At 35.2% G+C, this 26647-nt stretch overlaps 1 protein-coding gene across 1 annotated transcript in view; it reads left to right on the top strand.

Moving 5' to 3' along the window:
* STS (steroid sulfatase) overlaps positions 1–26647 on the top strand; it is a gene marked incomplete at its 3' end in the record, with an annotated part of 86660 nt that overhangs the window by 18216 nt on the left and 41797 nt on the right. The window contains exon 6 of the mRNA XM_080612224.1: positions 7128–7264. Coding sequence (XP_080468350.1) covers positions 7128–7264 — 137 coding nt within the window. The remainder of the gene's footprint in view (positions 1–7127; positions 7265–26647) is intronic.

Below are 26647 nucleotides of genomic sequence, written 5' to 3'. Positions count from 1 at the left end.
TTAAATGCCAATCATAAGGCCAAGTTTTTAAGATACTGTCTTTTAGATGCCTCACTTTTATGGCAGATTCATTTTGAGAAGATTCGATTTACAGAAGTTAGGAAATAAATGGGGTTTTGACAGAAATGATTTTTCTTATAGCCATCACATTGAGTTACCTAAACATTGGATGTACAAAATCATCCTAAGTCATTCTTCATTTTTTAAGTATTAGCTACTTTGGTGTAATTATTACCACAGGTCTCTTAATGAGATCAAATCATAAAAGTATACATTTATAGATTGTGAAATATAAATTGATATATTTGGAGAAAAAATATTTCATCCATTTAAATTCTTGAAAAATATTCCAGAGTATTGGTCACTTTTTAAACAGGTTGCACCATTTCTAGAAATAGTTAATCAAAACAAAAATATGTTCTAAAATATAGGAAGTCTCTTAATTGCTATTTTGAAAAGTATGTACCAGGTTGTTACTGTGAATACATTTGCATGGTGTTATTGCTGAATGAAAACTTATACCAAAGAATTGGAGCCTATCTTTTCTAGACTTAGTGTGGCATTCATCAAGACTTTTAGAAAGAAAAAGAAATTTATCTAAAATCTTGATCTCATACTGCAATTTTATATCATTTCTATCTATATAAATATTTGATGTGGCCATCTGTAGTCGTCATATCAAATAAAATGTCTCTTATATCAAATTTCTTTAAGTGAGTAAGCCTTTCCAACAGCAACATTCTCATGAGTATTTATAAATAACCTAAAACATCTTTATTTCCTCTTGGCAATGGTGATATAAAGATGCCTTCTCATCTACATTCTAACTAATTTAACAGTGAAGTACTTTGTTTACTATAAATGCACACCCCTTCGAAAATTGTTGAAAGGTTATTTGTTCAGTGACCAAGCATTTGGTGATTTCAGAAGACCCTTGAGTACATTAACCATATGTCAGATGATTCTTTCATGATTACAAGTGTGCAGTGTGCCTGTAGTGATTCATAATGTTTTTGATATGTCTGAGTGTTGCATTGATTTCAATGCAATGACAATAAAATGGTAGCTCCAAAACAGGTGAGTTGAAGATTGGAAATCAATGCCAGAACACTGGTAACTCTTTTAAATTTATTACTATTCATAATGTGGACAATGTTATTGCAGAGGTTAGTAGTTAGAGCTGGCAAAACAATTTATCATCTTAAGTCAGCATAGCTTTGTTGATGCAGCTGAAGGTAAGTGACTTTACATCAGGGAGGCGCTTGGCTTCAGTTCTCAGTGTAGTTCCCAGACAAAAGAGATGTTAAATTGAAGTCAAGGTTAATATCACATATTCATAATTTACAATAAACTTTGTTACAGGAATGCTGCAATTATAATGAGAATTATAACCCAAACAATTCAGAGTCAATGTTAAATTAAAGAATATCCAAGCATATTAAGGTGTTGAGAAGCAATTAGGGCACTTGAGCAATCTTAATTGTGCCCTGTTCACATTGTATATGACCATAAAACTTGTTCCTGGGGATAAGAGTAATCAAATTAATATGGAGAAAAGAAGACTCATGGGGGACCTTATCATTCTCTACAACTATCTGAAAGGAGGTTGTAGCAAATGGGTGTTGGTTTTTTCTCCCCAGTAACAAGTGATAGCACAAGAGGAAATGGCCTTAAGTTGTACCAGGAAAGGTTTAAATTGGATATTAAGAAAAAATTCGCCAAAAAGGTTGTCAAGAATTATAACAGGCTGCCCAGGGAAATGAGCAGCCTGTCACATTGCTGGAGGTATGAGTCACAATTCCTGGAGGTAATTAAAAGAGATGTCAGTGTGGTACTTAGGGACATGGTTTAGTGATGGAGTTCACAGTGTTAAGTTTATGGTGGAATTTGATCTAGAAGGTCTTTTCAAACCTAAATGATTCTATGATTCTGTATAATAATTAGATTTTGTATTTTTAAAGTCTTCTATAATTTCTTCATAGCATATAGCTATGTGCAGTTATACTTAATTTGGTCTGTTTTTTTTGAGAAGTGGTATTGTATTTGTTCTTCCTTAGTCTTGTGTATGTGTATTACCATTTGTTCCTAAGTAAACTGAAAGAGAGTAAATACAACATTCAATGCAGAAATGGCACAGGAGTAGCATATATGCAATTAAAAGTGTCAGATCTAAGTGTGAAAAAGCAGATACTAATTTACTTGGTCACCCTAATTGTAAGTGGGCATGTCAGCTCAGTCTATGTTAATTCTCACTACTTTTTCCCAAGAGCAAGTGTGTGTACATCTTGTAAACCTATTAGAACACTCTCTAGACATTACAGCATATTTGAAAGTCAAATGGATGCTAATTATTCAATGTGGTTGTCACTCGGACATCTTCTGGATATCTTTTAATGACATGCTGCACAGACAATCCAAATTTGGACAATTCCAGGGATCCATTTCTAACATATCAGAAATTAACAACACAAATTACCACTCTATGATACAGAATACTTCTCTGACAAATCGTATAGGAGATCACAAATAATAATATTAAAAAAAAAATCCTAATGAAATCTCACTTCTGGAAAACAGTCTTTGCATGTAAACTTGTATATGTTCAAAATCTTATGTTGAAGTTAAACAATTTTAATTCCATTTTTTCAATTAAAGATTGGATAGCTGTAAAATTCTGTGATGACAGTTGATAATTTTTTAATTTTCCGTTTATCTATTATATTTCAGTCATTGAAACACTGTTAGAGCATGCATTCTATTTTTTTTTTTCATCTACTCTACCAGATTATGGTTTAGAGTTTTTCCATGTATAACTTAAGTCTTAAGATACAGCAGTTAGCATGTTGTACTGGAGTTAAGAGTTCTGAAATCAAGTGTTTTTATGAATCCTGCAAGAATATTCCTAATAGTTTACAGCAAAATACAAATTATAGAGAAGCGTGTTTTTTTTCTTTGTATACACATGATGCATATGTGCATATATATTAGAAAAGGGTAGTAACTTATAAGCAATAACAATTCTGCTGAATCTTCATCCCTTTTTCTCAGACTTCTGCTTGTTCTTTTTGAGCAAAAAGCTAACAGGAGAAGCTGTGAATTCATATACTTTAGGGCCATCTGGAAATGAAAAATTTAAGTAATTTCAGAATTAAGGACCTAACTCATTCTGTGATGAGTGACAGACTGCATTGGAAATGGAACACTTCTAAAAAGCAGTAGATCTGTAAACTGGGCTCCAAGGCTTTGCAGGGAAAAGGGGTTTAGTAACGAGTATAATTTTTAGTAAATGAGAAATTTCTTTCTTTTTTTTTTTTCCCAAGATGTTTAAGAGAATATACTCTTTGAAGGGAAAAAAAGGTTATATAAAAGGGAGATAAAAACATATATGAATTATGTGTCTTAACCATTTAAAGGAAGAAATATTTGTGAAATCAGGGATGTCAAAAGTAACTTGTTTGTTTGCGTGTTAGAGTTGTTTCACAAATGTAGATATAGTAGTAACACATCCTACTTTTTTATGTCTTCTAGAAAGACTCAGGTTTTACAAGTTTCTACATTTTTTTCCCTTTCTCATTCCATTTTCAACACCTTTTTTTGTTTTGATAAGTTACTCCTGAGTGATCTGGATTTCTCTTTTCAGGTTAGGAAAATTTTGAAAATATGAGATCTGTGTTTTAAGGTGTGTCACATGTGTGAATTAGCTGGAATTTATAAGACTTTGGGGGTTATGGAAACAATTGTTAACCCAATTTTAACACAGCACAGCATTTGCCCAACTCAGGGAAAACCAAATATATCTGCTTTCATAGCTGTTGTGAATCGTAGTACCTTCATTGATATAAGGGGTGTAATGGTCTAAAACGTTAAAATTATCTACTTTATGACAGAATGTTAGGATAATTAATTAGAACATTAGGATAATGTTAGGATAGTCAAAAATGTTCAGAAAGATCATATTTGTACATCGTATTAGAGGTTAATTTAGAATTTATTGTGAAAAAGTAAATTGAATGGCCATTATGGCATATCCATATCTCGTTTCAAGTACATACTTGAAATATCAGTTTGATTTACAAGTGCAGGACAACAAATTCAGAGCCCCCCTGTTGCTCTGCTGCAGTAGTCTTCGATTATTAGACTAACAGCAATGAACAGAAAAGCAAACAAAATTACCTAAGGAGTTTTCAGTGCAGCAAGCATCTAGAGCAAAATTTCAGGAAAAAAGTTAAAGACCCATTTATGAAGCATGTCAAATTTGGTTGTACCTTGCTCTCTCACCCACTTTAAAGCTGTGCTTTGCAGCTCAAACCTGAACTGAATCCTTAAGTAATGTAAAAGTGCACGCTAAGAAAGAAGGACCTAGTACTCTACAATGCAGGGGAGTCACCAGCAATGTGATGCTTTTAGATGTTTTTGAGATCAGTTAAATGCATATGAAAGAATGTCTTATGTCATATATATGTAATCTCTCTGGCTACTCAGTAAATTGAGAAGACTGTGTGATTCATGTTATGATAAAAAAAATTATGATAAAAAAATTGAGTAAGTGAATCTCTGATCTTTTGAAACTGAAGTTCCCTGTGTAAAAGATAGTGGCAATACATTTTTGGAGGAGCTGTTTACTGAAGTGGTTCTGCAGTTAAGCTGTTATTGTCAAATTTCTCTCCTGCCTACTAGCTGATTGTTATTCCATTTTCAAGGTCAGGGTAAAGGTAGACAGTTATGATCCTTCTCAAAGAGTTTGGGCAGGAGATAAATAGCTGCCTGTGATCTTTTATAGGATATTAATAGGTGAGACACTTCTCCACCTGACAGCGAACTGTCAATCAGATCCTGTCAATTTGAGTTGCAAAGAAGAGAATGATGAAGTGCCCTTCCATATCAATCCTTGATTAGATGGCTCTTCATGAAAGTTAGATCTTTGTGTCAGTTCCATTTAAAAAAAGAAAAGAAAACCAACAACAAAAAACCCCACAAAACCCCCACAAACCAAACCTGAATTATTATCTCTTGAGAATAACATTTAAAATGGAGGCTTTAGATACTATTAGCAATACAGCTATGCATTTACAGTAATACACTGTCTCTGTGATCACAGAACAAGGCAGTTGCATGGAAAGTAAATTGTGACTATGCCATTTTATGTATAAAGTAAATTTTTGTGGTGTTTTACTCTAGACTTTGTATATTACTCTCAATTCAGTGAACTGTGCTTAAGGAAAAAGTCAAAGATAATCACATGCAGTAAAAAGTTGTAAACTGAGAATCAGCTGCCTTGCAGAAATGTTCTTTAGTGAAAGGTCAGTGTTACATTAATGTACATATTAAATATTAAACTTACTTATATTTCTTTTTACTTGAAGGGCTGGTATTTCCAGTCTTTTTAATTGACTCAGAAGTCTCATATTATTTATTGTTACAATAATGTAACATGTCTCAAATAGCAACACAACTTCATAGAAAGTGTATATTTTATGAAAAATATTGACATTTTTCTTTTTTTTTTTTTTTTGAATCTGTAGTGTATAATAGTGGGAAAATACAGGATATGTGCACAAATATTTGAAGGGAATTAATTTTGTTTCCATTTTCCGCATGAAATTTGTTTATTCTGTCATTTACATTTTTTTTAAAAAAAAGTGAAAATTTATATGAAAAAAAAGTCCCAGTCAGAAACACATTTATCAAGTGAGTAATCTGGATCAAATTTTTGCATTTTGTGCTTATGTACTGCTGTATACGCAAGTAAAAAAGAAAGCTTTTACCATGCAGCTTGTATAAAAACAGATCCAACTAAGGGGAGAGGAAAAATGGATCATAAATGTACTAGATTATATCTAGTTATTTTCCTGAAGAATAAACTATTGATATCAGATTAATCCCTTTTATTAAAAGACTTTGTTTTCAGGTTCTAAAGGTTAGATTTTTTTTTTTCTTTCATTTTAAAGAAACAGTTTGAATGTGCATGTCTATATTGTTCCTTCCCTCTTTAAAGGGTGAGTGAATCAACTCCATGTGGAAATATACAGTCTCCCTTTGATGTTGATGTGAATCACAGGTATTAGCCACCACAGACTGGTGAGAGAAAATATGGTAAATAAATGCAAAAATACCCTGTAATTTACTGTGAGCTTTAACGTAAGATCCAGACAAGTTTTCTGGGTAGTGCTTTTGTGATTCAACTGATATTTACAATATGCATAATGCACTACAAATGCTGTTACAGCATATAGCAGTAAATTTGGCTAGTGCCGCACAATTTTAAGTAAAGTTCTATAAATAATGCATAAGTAAAAGTTCCTACTTGAGCTGTGCTTTCACAGCCTGCTGGAATTGATCATAAATATCATGTTGACAGATCACATGAAGAGCAAAATTTACAGATTTTATTTACTGTACTCTTCTGTATCAGTTCAGGATATAGACTGAAGACAATGGAGACTGTTAATTACTGTGAGAGGAAAAATCTTTGTATTAATATGTACTTTGAGATTACATATTCTTTGGTGCAACATACTTATAGTGTTATGTACTGTTATTCAATTGAGAATACACAGAGAGAGCATTAAATGACAAGAGATTTGGTCATATACCTTAGTCCAGGATAAAGGAGGAGGAAAAGTACTAGTATTCTTGGTTTAACATAGTTATGATGTTATGGTATGTTTGACCCTGATCATCATACAGTCTAGTTATCAACTTCCATATGACTTTGTGAGGAAGGTAATTGTGTTCCTTATATACATGCATATATAGTTTGGAAGGTATGTTCTTGAACAGCAATTATGTTTGGGCTTTTAAATATGTACTTGTGAAATGAAGAGAGGTGCTTGCAGCCAGAAACTATGTTCCTGGCTTTAAACAACTTTTTCAGTATATATAGCAAACAGCAATTAGTTAGGTTTTGTCATTTATTATTGCTTTCAATTCAGTGTTCCGCGTGTGTGTGTGTGTGCGTGTGTGTTCAGGGTTACCTTGTAATCAGTTACAGTATTACTTTTCATCCTCTTTGTTGTTGTTGTTGTTGTTGTTGTTGTTATTGCTTTGTTGGTTTGGTAGAAATTTTGTTATAAAATATACTAAGTGTTTGGGGTTTGTTTTGTTTCTTTTTCTTTTTTGTTTTTCAGGAACACTGATGCGCAGTTTCTTCTTGTCTTGTCTTATCTTCATGTCCATACTGCTCTATATGCTTCAAAAAATTTCAGAGGAAAGAGCAAGCATGGTTTGTATGGGGATGCAGTGGAAGAAATGGACTGGAGTGTAGGTATGTTACATGTCCTTTTAATAGCAGCAGAGGGAATTAATGGAAAACTTATATTCACCAAATGCAGGCTTCTGTGGTTTGGATATCTACAGTATATCTGAGATACTTGTCTTTTATGCTTAGAGGAAAGAAACAGTTGTTTAAAAGGCACAATAATTTGACCTCTTGTAATATCTACTTTATGACCAAATTTATTGTGTCCTACAACTGCCTGCTCTCTTCTTTGACTATTAATGTAGCCTATGTAGTATAGTCTCAATGGAGATACGGACACCATAACTGTGGACATTTGAAGCAGAGTAGTTAAATCCAACTCCATGAGCGTCTGGGTGCTATTTGGCTTCTGCATGTTGTCTTCATAAAGCAATATAATAATTTGAAAAGTTACCACATTATATTGATACCAAAACATTTTCAAATACAGTGACTACAATATGCAGTGTTGCTAAAAGTAATTTGCTAATTATTTTAATGAGTTTTGTGAATAGTGAAATCACTCACATGTGGTCCACTTCTGCTCATGAAGAATAGTCAAAACCAAACAATTTGCCCTTCAGAGCCTTCCATTCTCTTTGAGGCTGGAGAGCAGTTGATCATTACGTCTTTCAACAGGCTTTCTTTACAGCAACTAACAGTTATTTGAAAATAGATAGATTGGAGCATAGCGGCATTAGGAGCTAAAGATGATCTTACATTCCACCTTCACGTATACCCCAAGTAAATTCTGTTCTCAGTACAACTCAGTGCAAGTTGGCTTTCTCTAAGAACACATTGCTTCCTTATTAAATTGCTATAAACAGATACTTAGTTTTGGTGCATACATATTTTTAAACTATGCAAGCATGTGCACTTAAACATCATGCAAAGTTCTTTGCACATTTTGCATCAAGAATTCTAGTTGCCGAAGCTAAGGGACAAAAGGCAGCATAGCACATTTAGTGATTTGTAATGTATTTAGTGCACTATTTGGAAAATGGGGAAAACCCTTTTTTTTCTCAGGAAAAAAGGGGAAGGGTTTTCATGTGGCAGATAACAGAAAAAAAACCCCTCTTATTTTAAATCAGGCTTTGTAAAGAGGGAGTGGCTTTCATTCCAGTTGTATCACAACTTGAATCATTATCACTTTCGTAGTGGACACCAGCATTTGGTCAATCAAGTGTTCACATTTGGTAAAAGTATGCATGTGTTGTTATTTCTGTTTGCATCTGCATTGTAGTAAGCTACTGATCATTAGCTGGTCTTGCTGTCTATGATTGATTTTACTATTGTTTTTCTGTTCTATGATATTTATCTTATGGCAACGTAATTGATCATTTGCTGCTGCCATTATGTTTTTCTCCCTCTTCCAGGAGAGTGGCTCTGGGGCTTAAACAGCAAGTTGGAAACTAGGGCAGCTGACATGCTGCTGTTTTTGGCTATTTAATGATGCAGAGGTGGTAACAAATTTAAAAACACTGCTCTCTTCCAGAATGACCACAGGCTCTTAAGAGATGTGTCAAACAAACCAGTTTTTGTAAGACAGAAGCATATTATTAAAAAAGCTTAGGATAAATCAGAGATACAAATTTAATGGTGCTAACAGGAATTTTTAAACAAACTCAGAGGAGATAAATGAGTTTCCTCTTGTACTGTCCTTTACAATTCATTACAGAAGCATCAGGGGCAATAGAGCTAGCTTAATCAGGAAACAGATCCTCAGCTGTCATTTACTAGTATACAGGCATCAAATCTTGTTTCAGTTGGGGGTCTGGTTATGTCAGTTGGTTTTGCTTATGTCTTCTAAGATTCCTCTGTTGACACATGGCATACTTCCTCCAGGAGGTAGAAAACGTATTTAGTTCCATTCTTACACTCTCCTCTGGTATTAGAATGGTGAAAAAAGTTATGGCTGGCATTTCCAAAGGAGTCTGAAGGAATAATATAACTTCTTTTCCTTTTTAATTCTTTTTTTCATTGGAAGGGAGTGCTTATTTTCATTAACCTCCACTGAAAATTCCAGTGCATCAGCTATATCAGACAAAGTAGATTTATTCACTGTATTGCTGATGTCAGTAGCCATTACTTTCTTGAAATGCCTCTGAAGATGTAACAGTAGGAAAGTTAAACAAAATTTTCTGCAAAAGCTAAAAAAGATAAAATTACAAGCTTTCCACAAAGGGAGGTTGTATTATCCACTAGACAGAAATTAGTATTTATGCATAGATGAATGTAACTTGTAAAAGCAATAAGAACAAAGTAGCCCAGATGTAACAATATGATGCAAAACCTTAAAATAAAAGACAACACAAGCATAAGAAATAAAAATAAATGTATGGAAAATTGTGTTATAGCACAATATCATAAATGTTTGGTAGGAAAAGAAGCAAAAATTTTTACTTAGTTCTGAAAGAAGCTTAAAATGTGTTATCCAGTGGTTAGAAAATGTAGAATCCCTTGTGGATGACTAAACCAAAAAAAGGTAGAATAGAAGTTACAAGTAGAAGTTAATACTGTCAAGTACCAGTGATTAAAAAGTTGTATCAAGATTAGACCATTAAATGCAAATGAAATATTGTTCCTGATTTTAGAGGTCGGCTAGAATCAGAAAAAATACTTTAGCTGCCATTTACAAGAGAAAAAGCAACAGTCTATTGAGACAGAGAAGTCCACAATGAATGAGAATTCTAAATAAAAAAACAATTCTATTTTCATTTGTTTATTTATTGGGAATCAATTACCAATAATTCAATTATAAGACAATCCCTATGCTAGGAAGGGAGAAACCTGTAAGACACATGAATAAAATACTGCTTTGAATATTTCATATTTGTGACTTATTAAACCAATACTGAAGGGTATGATTACAGTTCATGTCAAAAATGCAGAATACAAAGTCTCTGGGTAAGCTTTGGGACCATATATGTGTACTGCGTTTGCATACCAATGTGTGTATAACAGAATTTAATGTTTAAAGCATTCACAGTTATAGTGTTACTGCATGTGACATGCCTTAGAGAGTTATTCTCTGGCTAATAACATTAATTTTCTTTCAATACAGGCTGAGCACCTTATTAATTCTATTAATTATAATTCATATGAGAGCAGATAAAATAATCCTACAGTCCAAAAATGGAAAAAGAAATGATGAATGTGTGAATGAATTCAATATTACAATTTTCTTCCTTCCTTTCCTTCTTTCTTTCCTTCATCCCTTCATTCCTAATTGAGTATAGGAAGAGAAATGAATATGTTCAGGAATTGTTTTTGATGTGAATCGCATTACACTAATCCGAAAAATATCACTGCAAAGAGTTTTGGAGCCCCCTGTAGACTTGCGTGCAAGCTGTGTGAAGATGCACTTATTCAACATCACTTTTGCAAAGTGGTTGTTTATTGTTCTGCTAACAATAGAAAAACTACATATCACTTCTTAGTCCTTTGTAGAACCATCACAACTGAATGGTTTAAGTGTAAAAAAGTCTCACAACTGGTAGTCTGGCATATCCTTGTCTGGATATCTTTATTATGTAGATGCCTTACAAGCTTAAAAATCTTAACTGTCTCTCTGTAATGATCTCACCTGTTTTAAGATCAAGTTATGCCAAGAAAATATTACCATCATCTGATGTTAGTAAATTAGAAGAAAAGGAGCAAAAATAAATCCCAATGCATCTTGCTTGTAACTGGTTTTTGAAATATTTTGAAAAGTTTGGTAGGGTTTTATATGAAGAGAGTAGTTCTGTATTTCCCCAATACAAGAGGTATATGGAGCTAGTGAACAGTGTCCAGCAAAGAGTCACAAAGATGATTAAGGGACTGGAGCATCTCTTCTATGAGGAAAAGCTGAGACAGCTGGGACTAGAGCTCCAGGAGAAAGCTGGGGTAGGATCTTCATGTGTATGAATACTTGAAGGAAGGATGCAAAGAATATGAGGCCAGGCTCTTCTCGTTGGTGCCAAACTGAAACACAGGAGGTTCCCTCTGAACATCAGGAAAACCTTTTTTACTCTGAGAGTGATCAATCACTGGCACAGGTTGTCCAGAGAGGTGGCGGGGTCTCCCTTCTTGGAGATATTCAGAAGCCATCTGTGCATGGTCCTGGGCTCCAAGTGACCCTGCTTGAGCAGGTTGTATTGAAAAAAGGCTCTTCCAGAGGTCCCTTCCAATCTCAACCATTCTGTGATCCTGTGAGATGCTAGAGAAAAAAAAAAAAACTATTCACTGAAGTAAATTCATACTGTGAAAGAAAATCAGACATAACCATTAGAAGTCAGTCCAGAGTAGCCAAGGAACATTTCACTGAAGCAAACAGAAGCAAGATGCTCTCATGATACTCTTATCCTCTACTCCACATTTCATTGAAAAAGGCCAGCTAGGATAAAATCTTGTAGGACTAACTGAAAGTCAGACCACTTTTCACACTGTTTTTCTTTGATTCAGCTTTTATTATGCTTAGGAATTGTCTATAAACTTATTTTCACACAGTGCTTTCAAGGAGGAAGGGAAGAGCAAAAACTCTGCCAAGTCAACTCCAGACCTTTATGGAAGCATCTAATTCACTTGTTCCATGATTAGATTATCCAGGGTTGTAAAAGAGATTGTATCAATATAAATATGCAAAATTATGCAGTGTCTCTTAATTTGTACAGTGGCTGTAAGATGTAAGATGATAAAACCCAAATGCTTATATGACTATTATCTGATGAGTGTCTGCACATCTGAATAGAGAATGTATGATGTTTGTGGATTGATCACGTCCTCTGCTTTTAACTTTTATTCAACTGTGGAGTGATGTGATTCAACGGTCTAAGTAGAAACCATTTCAATTAAATTTAAACAATTTTTATCGACCCCTGTAGCTTTTTTCTGTTTAAGTAATAGATGTACCACTGCTTTCCCAATAGATAGAAAGAATGTTTTCAGAACCAAACGAAAGCTACTTTCGGAAAATCGTAATGGAGACATAAAACTGCATTATGCCCACAAGACTCAGTAAAGTTCTTGTTCTGATGAAGGCATCGTAGTCTAAGGTATTCACTATACAAAAAGAAGGGTCTAAATCTTACAGCCAAGGAATTGTTGAGGTTCTGAAGCACATCAGAGTCACCCAATTTTTTAGGTTTTGTAAACTAGCATAATAGCATGTGATCTGTCTTCAATTTCTTAGTAAAATTATTTTCTTTATAATTTAAAAAGAATTATTTTAACCTTTCAAGTCTATAAGCTCTTAAACTTGACTTATTATTTTTAATTACAAAGCAATTAAAATGTACTTTTAATATTTATTTCAAGTTATCCTGCCCATGAAATTGTATTCCTAGATGTTGGGGGTTTTGTTTGTTTGTTTGTTTTTTGTTTCATGTTCCTTCCTATATTGAGCAGCAACTATTCTCCTTCTGTGAAACAGCACAGTATTGGTGAGTTTCATCTGAAATCTAAATTTCTTCTTTTACAAATAATTGCTAATGGCTGTTACTGTGAATTCTTACATCTTTATTTTGCTTTACTGTGTTTTTTTTTTTGCTTTCAACCTCTATTTAAAATGCTACACTATTTGAACCAATCTAAATACGTACCACAAATCTTATGAGAATTTTGAATTATGCTAAAAATAATCATTAACAATATGAAAGAAAAAGAAGAATAAATTCCTATTGCTTTGAGAAAAAAATGAATAGGCTATCCTTATTTTTTTCTTATTTTTACTTTTTTTAAAAAAAACTTTTGTACACAGAGATAAGCCTAATTTATCATGGTTTTTCCCCTGATGTAGTCATTTGTAACAGTGCAAAGTTGATACAAAACATAAGCACAGCTGAATGATGCCACATTATCAAAAATTGCAGATAAGCAGGCTCAGATCGTTTTACCCAGCTGTTCTGAATGTGACATAAACTTAGCTGAGCCAGGTGTTGTTATCTTGGAAAACATTCAGCCAGCATCTCTGAGGAAGAAGATATTCAGCCAATACAGGTACTCTCTGACTTGAACAGAATTATCCCCCACTTTTCTGCTTTTACTCTAAGAGACTGTTTCTTCAGCTAAGGCAGTAGTTAAGCTCTTGAAGCACATTCAGTCTTTAGGTCAGATTTGGGAAAATCATCAGTAAGGGTGCACATTGAGGATATTTGTGATTCTGCCTTTTATGATGTGGATGCTTTCAAACTACCATCTCCACTAAGACCCAAACTCATTTCATATGTCACTAAGCAGCAATAACTTTCAGTCACTACTGAACAGAACTGAATTTAAGAGGTAACAAAGTGATGAAAGACTCCTATTTCCACGATGATAAGCCTCCTGAGCTACCTAATCCTTCTTAAGTACAGTTCCCTTTTTCTTTATTACATCTTTGTATACAGCAGAGCTCCTTCTTAGAACATTAGGTATTGCAAAGCACATCTTAAGCAGCCATTCTCATAGCATTTTTTTAATCAATCAAGTTTAAATAATGACTTAGTAATGTGCACTCTGTGGTGGAAAACTTCAGTGTAATGCAGTTTGTGGTAGTAGTGCTGTGTTGTTCAAATTTGCTGCCAGCTGCTAAGCAGATTACATCTGCATCTGATATTGCAGGAGTTAAATTGTCTGAGCAAGATGTGTTAGTGCATTGTGCATTTTACTGTACAAAAATGTAATCATATACTTCCAAAGTTTTAAAGGCTTTCTATTAGTTATGAACTTTTAAAAATTGTGTCTAATACAAAAATTGTGAAATGATATCTGACATTGTGATCAAAATGTTCTAATCATTGAAAAAATTAGCATTGTTTTCGGTACAAACTAATCTCCATTACCAGGATAAAGCACAAAGCTTGTCTTAGATCTGATAAAGACAGAAGAATCATAGGATAGTTAGGATTGGAAAGGACCTTAAGATCATCCAGTTCCAACCTCCCTGCCATGGGCAGGGACACCTCACCCTAGACCGTGTCACCCAAGGCTCTGTTCATCCTGGCCTTAAACACTGCCAGTAATGGAGCATTTACCACTTCTTTACGCAACCTGTTCCAGTGCCTCACCACCCTCACAGTAAAGAACTTCTTCCTTATATCTAACCTGAACTTCCCCTGGTTTAAGTTTGAACCTGTTACCCCTTGTCCTGTCACTACAATCCCTGATGAAGAGTCTCTCTCCGTCATCCCTGTGACTCTCCAAGCAAGAGGATAGGAAGTTTTGTAATGAAATGTACTACCAACATTTTCCCCTAAATTTTAATTTCATAAATAAATGGTATGGTTGGATTTTTGCTCTTTGCTTAAGGTAGATGGGGAGTGGGATTAAGAACACAATAAAGATTTAAGCCAAAATTGACCTGCAAGAATACAGTAATTTCTATGTATACTTGGGCCGAGGTTGTGATGAGGAAACTGACTGTGCTAACTGTATCCAAATTATAGCTATCTCCAACATAAAAGCTAGGAAAGCAGTTTAAAAGAACTTTAATGACTGTGCTGGTGGAATGCCTCTGCATAGCAAACTTTTTCACACAGATACTGTGTTTCTGTTAAAAGGAATTACATTTGCCCTGTCCCAAAGTCACCAGGAATTTAGTAAGCCAGTCACCTAGAACAAGGGATCAGGATGACAGACTTTGCTCTCTTTGGCCAAAGTGTCCCTGTTGTGAACCTGAAACCTTCATCACTGTCTTATGAACATGAATTTGCCATCCTTTTTCTTCAACACTTGGACTCTGAAAGCAGTATCTGTCTAGGTATTTATAGAGCTTGTAATCATGGTTTTAATAAAGGATGCAACTGAGCTAATAGGTGAGGGATGTTACTGGTAGAAGTTACATCCGTATGAAAGAAGATTAAACAGAAGAGTAGATGAACTAAAGATATTTAAACCTTCCCTCCCACCCCCCTTCCTTGTACCTTCAGATGGTTTTGTAGTGGATAACCCAGTACCTTAGTATAACTGATACAGTCTATGAATTCCTACAAACACACAGAAGATACAGTGAGCATTTTAAGACTATGAAGTCAGGTACTCTAAGACAGGAGAAATCAGCCTTCCTATGTTTGTGTTTTATGGTACAGCTTTTAAGTGTATGTGTACATGGCATTTCTTTTCCCATTGGAACTGTGTCTCGTCATCACAGAATGCCTTCTTAATTAGCAGCTACTCAACAGTAGGTGTATTCCTCATTGTTAAATATGAATTCTCATGTTTTATTTAACACAAGCTATTGAAGTTCAATGTTGAAGACAGATTTATTTGACACCACTCATCTTTTCTGTGGCATTTCTTCACTACACTATATAACATATTCGCAAATAAGCACTTTCACAAAGTTTCTGTGAGGCAGGGGAATCTCATTAATTGGTTTCCAGGATGAGAAACTAAGACACAGAGATGATGTTCAGATTTACCTACTGAGGTATAGCTTTGCTGCCAGTCACCCACTAATCCATCTCTGGACCTATACTAAAGTGTTAGGGCTTTAATTCAGCTGGAATGCAGGTAGAGAAGAGGGGAAAGCAAGCCATTTATCTTTCCAGGTCTTGATCCATGTTGGAGTTTGGAAATGGTTAGAATGTGCACCTAGGCTCAGGAACTCCAGTTGTCTTCTGGTCTTCACCAACACATGAAGCATAATGATATGAACAGTTTCTGTGATGATTCAGGAATGTCTTCCAGCCTTTTGCCATTTGTTCATAGTTGCCTGCATCTCTTTTAACTATAGAAAAACCCTAAAATTGACCAAGTGCATTTCAGTTTCAATGATGATACTGAGAATCCTAGGAGTCCTTTTTAAATCATCCCTGCTGTTTCTTGGAGAGAGACATGAAACATTTTCATGCTTCTTCTGAAATGTACATTAATTTTTTTGAGACCATACTATTAAAAAGAGGGGAACTAATTCTCAGTGAAAACAGTAATCATACAATAAAGCTTATGACAATATTGATTATGCTGTAAACTATTGTTCAGTGCCAGGCTGGTTCCTATTAATGAATCGCCATGCAGAAATTTCACTCTGCTGAATCACAAGGCTCAAATTCCGTGTGGTAATAAGTTCTTATTGATGAGGTTGGTAGAACTGCCTTTTTATTGGCTGTGGCTGGGGTTTTTTCAGTGGTGTGTCTGACTGCCGAAACGACTTCACTATATAATATGCAGGCTGGTAATATTACCAAAGATCATTATTCCTCTAGAAATCAGTTCTGTATTTTGCATTACAGAAAACTCTTTATCATTTTCTGTGTAATAATGAAGTATAATAATGAGAAAAATAACAAAGTTTTTAAGGTTAGGGAAAGTACTGGAATAAGGATGCTGTGATTAGTGAAAGGCAGTCTGGTAAAGCTATAACTTTGCGCTTCTCCAGCTTTTTTCCTCACTACTTGGTTGTAAAATATGCCAATTTTGTTTCAGTTTAGGGTGCTGTTTCATAAAAACTGATACTGAATCTTCACTACGCTTTCCTACCTGTTATTATTTTTTTAATGTTACTGTCTTTTTTTCTTTTTTTTTTTTTTTCCCCCCCGTACTTTATTTAGTGTACTCAGGGTATTTGTTACTATTTTGAGTATTTTCTTTTTTGTTTTCTCTTGGCTTACCTCTTTTTAAATCATTCCGTCTCCCACCCCTGGAAGTTTCATTGTAACATTTCCTCAGAAAGAGCACATTGTAGTAACCCTGAGAACACCCGACAGATTCTAGGTTACAGTACTAAGGTCAATATCCAAAGGAGCACATGACCCCCAAGGGCTGAGTTGCTTGACTGAGATGATGAAAGAGAGGCTCTAGGATAATAAAAGCCCTATCTTAGACCACCATGAAGTTAAATTGCACAGCTTCAGTCTATCTTGCAGCTTGCTGCTACCACAAGAAGAGAGGCAGTGTACCTTTTTGCTCCCTTCCCTTCTTTTTCCTAGCCAGCTTCCACGCAAAGCACAAAGGAGGAGAAACAGGACAAGCATCTTCCTTTTTCAGCAAGTACCCTTTTAGCAAACTACTAGATGGACTCATGTCACACTTAGTTTGCCTAAAATTACGTGTGATTAACTTCGCCCTTTGTGTGCTTCAGTTTACATGCTTTTAAAGCACTACTGCAATTTCTGTGTTAAAAGGATAAAGGTTTTAGGCTTTTCAGGCTTTTGTATTTCAGTGGATGAGATATTAATGGCTTAGAAATAGATTCTACATGCACTTCTGAATCAGACTGAATTTAAAAACAAAGCAGGCAAACAAGAAATAATACAATGTAAATGTGCTTTAAACTTAAAGAAAAGAATGGTCCGCCCCTGAAAAGTAATATGCATTTTATATTCCTACAAACCCAAAGATAACTTAATGCCAGATGTTTGAAATAAATGAGTAGCTCAGGATGTCTCAGCATTTCTACCAAAGTCATGGAAGATAATGTTTTTGGCAGTGTGAAAAGTATAGCCGTGTGTATAGAACATGGCTATGTGAAAGGCATCAAAGTGCTTCTAGTCTAGAGTACAGCTGATTATTGTACCGCAAAACAGCAAAGCACACATTAAACAAATAATACATGAATATTTTTTTTCTTTATTTATGATTGGAACAGGTATAATTTATCTGTTCAGTTCAGTGTATGAAAACTGGACATGACCTGGCAATGTGCACTTGCAGCCCAGAAAAAAACCCACTGTACCCTGGGCTACATCAAAAGGAGCATGTCCTATAGGTTGAGGGAGATGATCCTGCCCCTCTACTCTGTTCTAGTGAGACCCCACCTGCAGTACTGCATCCAGCTCTGGGGGGCCCAACGTAAGAGGGATGTGGACTGTTGGAATGAGTTCCAGGGGAGGGCCATGAGGATGATCAGAGGGCTGGAGCACCTCCCCTATGAAGACAGGCTGAGAGAGCTGGAGCTGTTTAGCCTGGGGAAGAGAAGGCTCCAGGGACACTTTATTTCTGCCTTACAATATATGAAGGGGTATTATAAGGAAGACAGAATGATACTTGTTATCAGGGCCTGTATTGACAGGACCAGGAGCAACACTTTTAAACAGCAACAGGGTAGGTTTAGATAGGACATAATGAAAAAAAAAAAAAAATAAAAAAAATTACAGTGTGATACTAGGAAGAAATTATTTTCTGTGAGTGTGGTGAGACACTGGACCAGGTAGTAGTAACATATGTACCTTCCCATGTCAGGGGTTTGGACTAGATGATCTTTGAAGGCCCCTTCCAACCCAGCTTCAGGACAAAGTGATGTAAGTTCCTTTGTATCAAACACGGCACATCCTACAGGGTGAAGTTTGAACATCTTAGCCCAGTGTTATGGGCAAAGTGCTGCCATAATGGCTTTTGTTACAGTCTTATTTTAATAAGGCACAAAATTGGCAGTTGTCCTTAAAAGAATCCCTAAAAGATTTATATGGGATATAACCTAAATATTCTTACCTATAGAGCTGAGGTAGTCAAGCCCCATATCCCAAATTTCTCAGTCTATTCACACTTAGCTTACATGTGATTTTGCTGTAGTTGATCAAGTAGTTGTTGCAGTAGCCCCCTGCTCATAAAAGTAGATGGCTGAGTTAAAGACAGCTTTGAGGATTTTCTTGGCAAAAAGGTGCTAAAGAGTAATACCACATTTCTCTCTCAGAATACAAACTTATTTTCTGATGTGGCATTTAATTACTTCGTTGGTCTATGTTACCTTTAGGAATACACAGTAAGATAGTAGAAAATAATTGTTTTAAATAGGAGACACTATGTAATAATATACACAATCAGGAAATGTATGCAAATGCTCTATCTTGCTGTTTTCCTACTTATTTAATCTCAGTAATGATATAGTCAGTGGCTGAGTATAGCTAGCCATGCTTTCCCAGTGCCTTTGAGAGCAAAAATCTATTTGCTGTTCTATACTTACTTTTGTCTGTATGTGATACTTAAGGATCATGGTTATGGGTTCAGAAAGAGCTAACCATGTCCCTGCCTATTTATCTATATATTCCTAAAAGTAAGAAACTTGCTGTCTGGAGCATTCTAGTAGTTATTTGCCATCTGTGCTTAGGAAAGTTTACCTTAGCAATAACTCCTCTCTTCCCCAAATGCTATATATTTACAGTTAGATTAATTTGTTCATGTATCTATGTTAGTATTTCAGCTGATCTGTGGTGTTGCTATGTGAATGATCCTTCCTTATCTCATATTTATCCTTCAGACTTACCTTAAACCCCACATCTTACTGTGATCCTTGTATGCAAAGCAGAGCCTTTCCAGAAATCTGTCTTGTCTTCACACAGGAAAGTCACATAGGTCTATTTTTATAACTCCATTTTACAAACTGAATAAGACATAACGTTCATATTGTTGAACCTCTATAAAGATAGATTAATAACAATATTAGTAATTTCACATCACATATTTATTCATGAGTAAGAATTAGGTAGAGAAAAAGCGAGAAAAAAAAAGAAATGGCCTGATGATTTCAGGGCCCTCCATGATTTTATGCGCCTACCATGTTTTGGGGCATCAAATGCATCTTGGCCTAAGGTATAAGAAAATAACTCAAGTATTGTCAAACTAATTTAAAGTGAGTGACATGTTTCTTTCTGCAGGCCTTGGACCAGAAAAAGGCAGATTTTTTTTTTTTTATTTTGTTTTGTTTTGTTTTATTTTTATTGCTCTGCTACTGAATACTACTCTGAAACTTCAACAAAAGCTCTTCCTGAATAGGCTGGGAGTACTTTTACAAGAGCCTTTAGATGAATTAAGGAATCAAAGTCCCATTTTATAAGGTAGTGAGCAATCTTTTCAACTAATCATCTATGATCAGTGAGAATGACCTGAAAAAATATTTGCCTTCCCTTCTGAAGGGATCCTCTGGAATTTAAATAAACACAGATACTGTCATATTGAACTCACACACACATATACTGGGAACAGAAAAAAAAAATGAAAGAAGGAGAACTGAAAAAAACCCCAAACAGCAAAACCTGAATCATAAAGGAAGATCTGTGACCTTCAATCTGTTTGGGTTTTTTTACTTAATTTAGAATGTCATCTAGACAAGGCAGATTGGAGTTTGCATTCATTAGCGGAAAACTCCCTTGAGGACAATTATCAGTCAAGCTTGCCTTCTTATTGGTATTAACAGTGTCTATACAGAGAATCATTCACAGGTAGCATGGTTTGGAGATGGTGATTGCACAGTAGGCTTCAAGTGTCTTAGGCACAAAAGCCACTGAGTTGCCCCAAAACAATTAGAGAAGTAGATTACATTAGTAAGTGTGAATGGTAATGGTCCTGTCCAGGCTAAGAAAGAGGCATCTTGTGTTTTGGGGTGAGTTAATGCACAGCTACTTTCATGTAAGATTAGCTTTATACAATTCAAACCAGAAAACCAGGAAACTAAAATAATTAAGATTTCATGAGGACTATTAATTTGATCTTCATAACAGTCCTCTTAACTTTATGGTATATGATTATACCAAATTTTTAAAACCTACTCCCAAATTCAGCAAAGTTTACAAGGTTTGGCTGCTGAAAGACAAGAAATGCTTAGGCTCTAATGTCAATCAATTTTATCACAGTTCCAATTTTATTTAACAAAAATTATAAAAATGGAACAAACACACTGACAAATACTTTATAATTTTCAGAAAAGTGCAGAGGATTAAAAAGTGGGGTTAAATCACTTGCCCTTTTTTAAATTCTTCATAATTCTTCATACTTTAATCTGGCAAAAAGTTGGCATTATACATCTGGATCTAAAAGCATATGCATATTCAGTTAAAAACTGAGTCTGACATTAATAGATGTTTAAACCTTTGAAGATATGGAGAAGGGTTTCTTTTATCACCCCATAATTATTGAATCAATCACCATCAGCTTATATTGGAATGGTCAAATAGCTGAAGCCTTAACTTCACCTGACAGTCTAATTCAAAAATGAACAGCATCCTTTGGTTGTCTTTACAGTTTGTCTAGGTCCTACCTAGAGAAATCCCTTCCAAAATTTGAAAGAAAACATGGGATACCTCAAAGTGGGGAACTAGACTGTGTGATTTTCATTATGCATCTTAGTTATATGTGTGAAATGGCATCTTATTCTCAGATGTGTGCAAAATGAAGATGCAAATTTCCTCAAAAAGTTATCACAGCTGTCATGCAAAATGCAAATGCAATGGACCCTTCTAAAATGCATCTCTCATATTTTAGAATTTTAAGCAGGCTAAAAATTAAGGTTTCCATTAGAAATACATAGCCTTATGTTCAACAGATGTAAGGTCTAAAAGTGAATTTCAAGCAATAAATTTGTTAGCTAATTTAAATACTAATAAGGAGATAGCCACTGAATAGTTATATTTTGACCTTTAATGTTCTATCATTAGTGTTGTAATATTGATGTAAATATGAGAAACTTTTCCATCCTGCATTGTCTATATTGCAGCTATACCTACAGGTCTTCACAACTTTCCTAATCACATCATAGCTCTGTGCTTCATTATCTGCATGTATTTATAAATATCTAAAGTATCATTTCAACTTTAACATTTACAAACTAAATTGAACCCTATATGAATAAGAAAAATAAGAGATGTGGTACTTATCTCTAGGAAAAACTTACACATAATTACAAGTCAAAATTTGTTTGATTTATTCATAGCTGCTAAGCAGTGCATACTAATCTGCTGTGCACTATGCTGAAAATTTATCCTGAGGTCTGAAAGACACATTATACTTATAAGACTGTATAAACAGTCATAAGTCAATTACAAGTTTACAGTTAGAAGGCAATCCAAAGCCAAACAGAAAGCAAATTCACAAGGATAGCTTAGCTGACCCCACACCACAGTTGCTCTGCTTTTTTTAAAAAGACTGCCCTTCTCCAAGCACTGATTTTAGTTGCCTAACCCTGAGTCTAGGGGAATCCTAGATGTTTGATGTTCTGCAGATCTATCTGGAGCTAGCAATCGCATAATTTGCATGGTAATGGTAGGTAGGTAAATCTAAGGCAATTGTCTCACTTTATTGTGAAAAGAATTCAGATTTCTTGGGGCCAAATTCATTCATCTTAAGATAGATGAGCTGTGTATGAAAATGCTTCTTTTACTTTACTGATCTTAAAAAATCTTTATAGTAACTATATCATATGGAGATGGGTACACTGTTTGTAGATCCCAACCCCTATCTATCTACAATGTGCACAAGTGGAGCTTGATTGTGCAAGCACCAGAGTTTCAGTGTAGGATTCATCAGTCCTGCCATGTTTTGAACTTCCAACAGTGGCAGGTCTGAACTATTCAAAGCTGGAGAGAGACTGTCAGCACATTAGCAGAGATGGGAAATCCACTTCAGACCAGCTCTACTGTGGTCCTGTAGACCAAATGCCCATCAGCAGTGTGAGTGCCTTAGGTGCATGCCTGGAGTCCATCCTCGAGTTTAGTTTAATTTGAAAGGAATCCAGGTCGCGAAATCCAAGAGGGCTTTGCTATGCAAATAAAAATATATTAACTGTCCCTGACTGGATTTACTGTAAATATGCACTCCTGATCTAAATTAAAAAACCAGTATAGATGTGCTTTTTTCAGAAACAGGTATTACTTGTTTGGCAGAATATCCTGTTGACACCAAAGATCCCACTAACATGTCATAGGAAGAACTGAGCACATTTGAAACTCCAGTTTTGTACTTTGGAGAAGACTTCTTTGTATGGGCTGATTCCATCGCATAACTTTAAAAATAATAGTAGCACAATAAGACTGATTCAAGACTTTCCACTGAATCTACACTCCACTTTCTTCCTGCAGGAATTATTGTACATTTTGTAATTAGTTATGCATTTGTTTTCTGTTCTAGTACAAACAGTTATACTAACTAGTATTCCCCTCACCTTTGATGTTCATATACTAATACTTCCTGTATGCAGAATCGCTCATCTTCCAGATAATGTGCTGTAACATCAACCTATTGCTTCACCCCAGAATTTCCACTTTCCGGTAGTTGTGTTCTAGCTCTGAATGTTAAACAAGTTGCATGCAGAGTTTATGTACTATTCACCATATGTGCAGCCACTTCTTGTGTTACTGTCAATGGTTTTATTATTTTCCATCTTTACCTCAAGTGTTGAGCTCAATGACTAGGTCTGAAAGTGATAATTACTTCCTCTCTGCAGAGACAAACTGATTTGCATATTTATCAAGGGGAAACTTGATGGCTCTGAGCATACCACAGAAACATTTGCATATTTATAACCTGAAATGTAAAAAACCCTAAAATTAAGATAGGGATGTCTTGGTCTTAGTTACTAAGCTTGTTTTTATACAAAGGTTTTAGTCAGTGTATTTTGTAATCAGATCAGTGCATTAAAGAGTGAAGTATCTTTTTCCATCATGCAAAATCAGCATAGAGATTAAAATGATTGTTAGCTTCTGCATGACGGTGTGCAGAAGTTGCAACATTAAGTTTTTATAAGGTGAAAATCTTAGCCTTTGATCCCTAAAGAGATGATGAACTGTGGAATTACCTTCATTAAATCCTGTAGGAGGAAGAGTGTCCCAAAAGGTTTACTGTATAGTGGTTATATAGTTGAACAGCTTCAGCATCTTTTCAGGGAGAAATATCGGCTTCCAGATACTTATGCATGTAGGGTTAATTTGTAGGAGTTTATGCATGTACTGATAGTACTCCTGGGTTGCCACTCACAAAGGTGGCCCCCTTCAGCTGATTACGTTAGTTGTGATTCTGATTAATGATTCTACTCAAAGCCAAACATTAGTATCAGTAGGGAATTCTGAAAACACAAATAAAAATAATTAAAGAAAACCAAACAACAGTAACAAAACCCACAACGAACTGCCGCTTCTAGGTAGAGATGTGATGGCAGATGTTCCCAGATCACTCTTCACCCAGTAATTGTCTCAAGATTACTGGAAGCTTCTGGATGAAACAGAGGGTTTTAAATCACAGAATCACAGAGGGTTGGAAGGGACCTCAAAAGATCATCTAGTCCAACCCCCCTGCAAGAGCAGGGTAACCTAGAGTACATCACACAGGAACTTGTCCAGCCAGGCCTTGAATATCTCCAACGCAGGAGACTCCACAACCCCCCTGGGCAACCTGTTCCAGTGCTCTGTCACTCTCACAGTAAAGAAGTTTTTCCTGATGTTCACATGGAACCTCTTATGCTCCAGTTTACACCCATTACCCCTTTTCCTATCACTGGACATCACTGAGAAAAGCCTAGCTCCATCATCCTGACACTCAGCCTTTACATATTTGTAAACATTGATGAGGTCACCCCTCAGTCTCCTCTTCTCCAAGCTAAAGAGACCCAGCTCCCTCAGCCTCTCCTCATAAGGGAGATGTTCCACTCCCCTAATCATCTTTGTGGCTCTGCGCTGGACTCTCTCCAGCAGTTCCCTGTCCCTCTTGAACTGAGGGTCCCAGAACTGGACACAATATTCCAGATGCGGCCTCACCAAGGCAGACTGTTCGAGTGGGGAAGAAATGTTGTATTTACAGGAATTCCCTTTATCATCAACTGTCTTGTTCTGAGACAGATCCTTAAGCCTCCTTCTGAATCCAATTCCATCTGCAAATCTGGCAAACTACTTTAAAGCTTTCCTCAATGTTTTGTCCTACACAGAGGTCTTCTGTATTCTGGGCTTTTTAATTCATAATTTTAGAAGACTGAATTATTTCAAATTAACACAAATAACATTTCTGTCCTATTGACTTCAAATGGCAGTAAACTAATTTATGAATTGAATACATTTGCTCATACGCTTGCTTGATTAAACCTTTGGACAGTTTTCCAAATCACTAACACATTTGTAAACACATTATTGTTTTTAACTTAATCCTAAAGTCTCTGTAAAATCTACAGAAATAATGAAAGTGGAGAGTTAAAGAAGTTAAATTGTTATAAGAAAACAGTAGAGGATGTATTTTGCCTACTTTGTAGTATTTGCTTCCAAAATCGATGTAATATTGCATGTGAAAGGTAATTGTTCACAGAGGTCCATAATACATTCTTTGCATTTTTTCTTCTGTATTGGTTACCATTTAGAAATGCCAATAAGTGACTGTGTTGTTTGTGTTAACAGTGGCCACATCATTCAAATGCACTTTCACGGGGCTTATCTCTCAGTAGTACACACTATATTGTTTATTTATACTTTTCATTCTAGAAGGTGGCAGTGTTCGAGATAAAAATAAAAATGAAAGTTTTGCTTCATTTCTGTGAGTGCATTTGTTATCCTCGTTCTCTGACAATAGTGTCGTTTGAATTACAACTATTAGTCCATCTGTACTGCAAAATGTTGTTGCTAAAATAAACTGTCATTTTAGCATTTGTTAATTGATGCTAATGTAACCAATCTTTTTTGTGTTTAAAAATCCAGATGAAGAAAATGAAAGTTTTACCACTGAATTAGACAAGCTTTGGATGAGACTTTCTGTGCATTTTATTGGTTTTGTTTGTTGGTTGGGTTTTTTTTGAGTGGTTTGGTGGGGTTTGTTTGTTTGTTTGTTTGTTTTCTTGGGTTTTTTTTCTGAAATGGTAACATTCGAGTGCCAGAATTTATCTTTTTTTCAGTTCAAGTCAAGCTAATCAACCTTGCTTCAAGAGAAAAAAAAAAAGTAATTATAATGATGACTGCTTTATTTAATTATTTGTGATACTGAGACATTTTTCATTGCTTTTCATTTTTCCCCAAATGATTAGGAAATCAAAATATCCATTATTGAATGACAGCAGATGTCTCTGATCACCAGAGATTCTTTAATGTGATGTACTGAGTGGAATTCTCATTTTATTTTAATTTAGTTTTATATACAAGGTGAATTGTAAAATCCCATTTCATCGAGAAAAACTGCATGTAAATAAAAATACATTTGTGCCTGCCATTACACATATATTTATTTGTGCAATCCCATTTATTATTATAATCATAGAATCATAAAATCATAGATTGTTAGTTGTTGAAAGGGAATTCAGGAGGTCATGTGGTTGAATATCCACACATAATGCCCTAATTTATCTACATACTCTACTTTTCTACAATCATTGCAGCTTTTCCAAAGGATATTATACTTACTTAGCAAGTACATTCTCTAGACAACCTCAGAGGCCGACTGGAAATTGCCTTTTTCTTTTCTGGCACTAAGTCCACCTACTGCAGCAAGCGAGTGGCTTGTCAGATGGATCTGCATGATTTTCCCTCAACCCACCAACTTTAAAACGTCAGCCTTTGTAACAGATTTTTCTCAGCTCTGTTGGGAAATTTCAACTCCCACAAGGTTTCAAAATTTACATAAACAAACTCTTACATTTCTTCTTTGCTCTTAGTTTACAAACAAGACTAACAGGTATCGCTTTCTTAACTGCTGATGTTCCTTTATTCATCACCCAGTCAATTGAGCTGATGAGAAATGACAACAGTCAGCCTTTTTAAAAAGGCAGTTTTA

This window comes from Psittacula echo, assembly GCF_963264785.1.
Source record: "Psittacula echo genome assembly, chromosome: 3".
Lineage (NCBI taxonomy): Eukaryota > Metazoa > Chordata > Aves > Psittaciformes > Psittacidae > Psittacula > Psittacula echo.
This window is presented reverse-complemented; position numbering and strand designations above follow the sequence as displayed.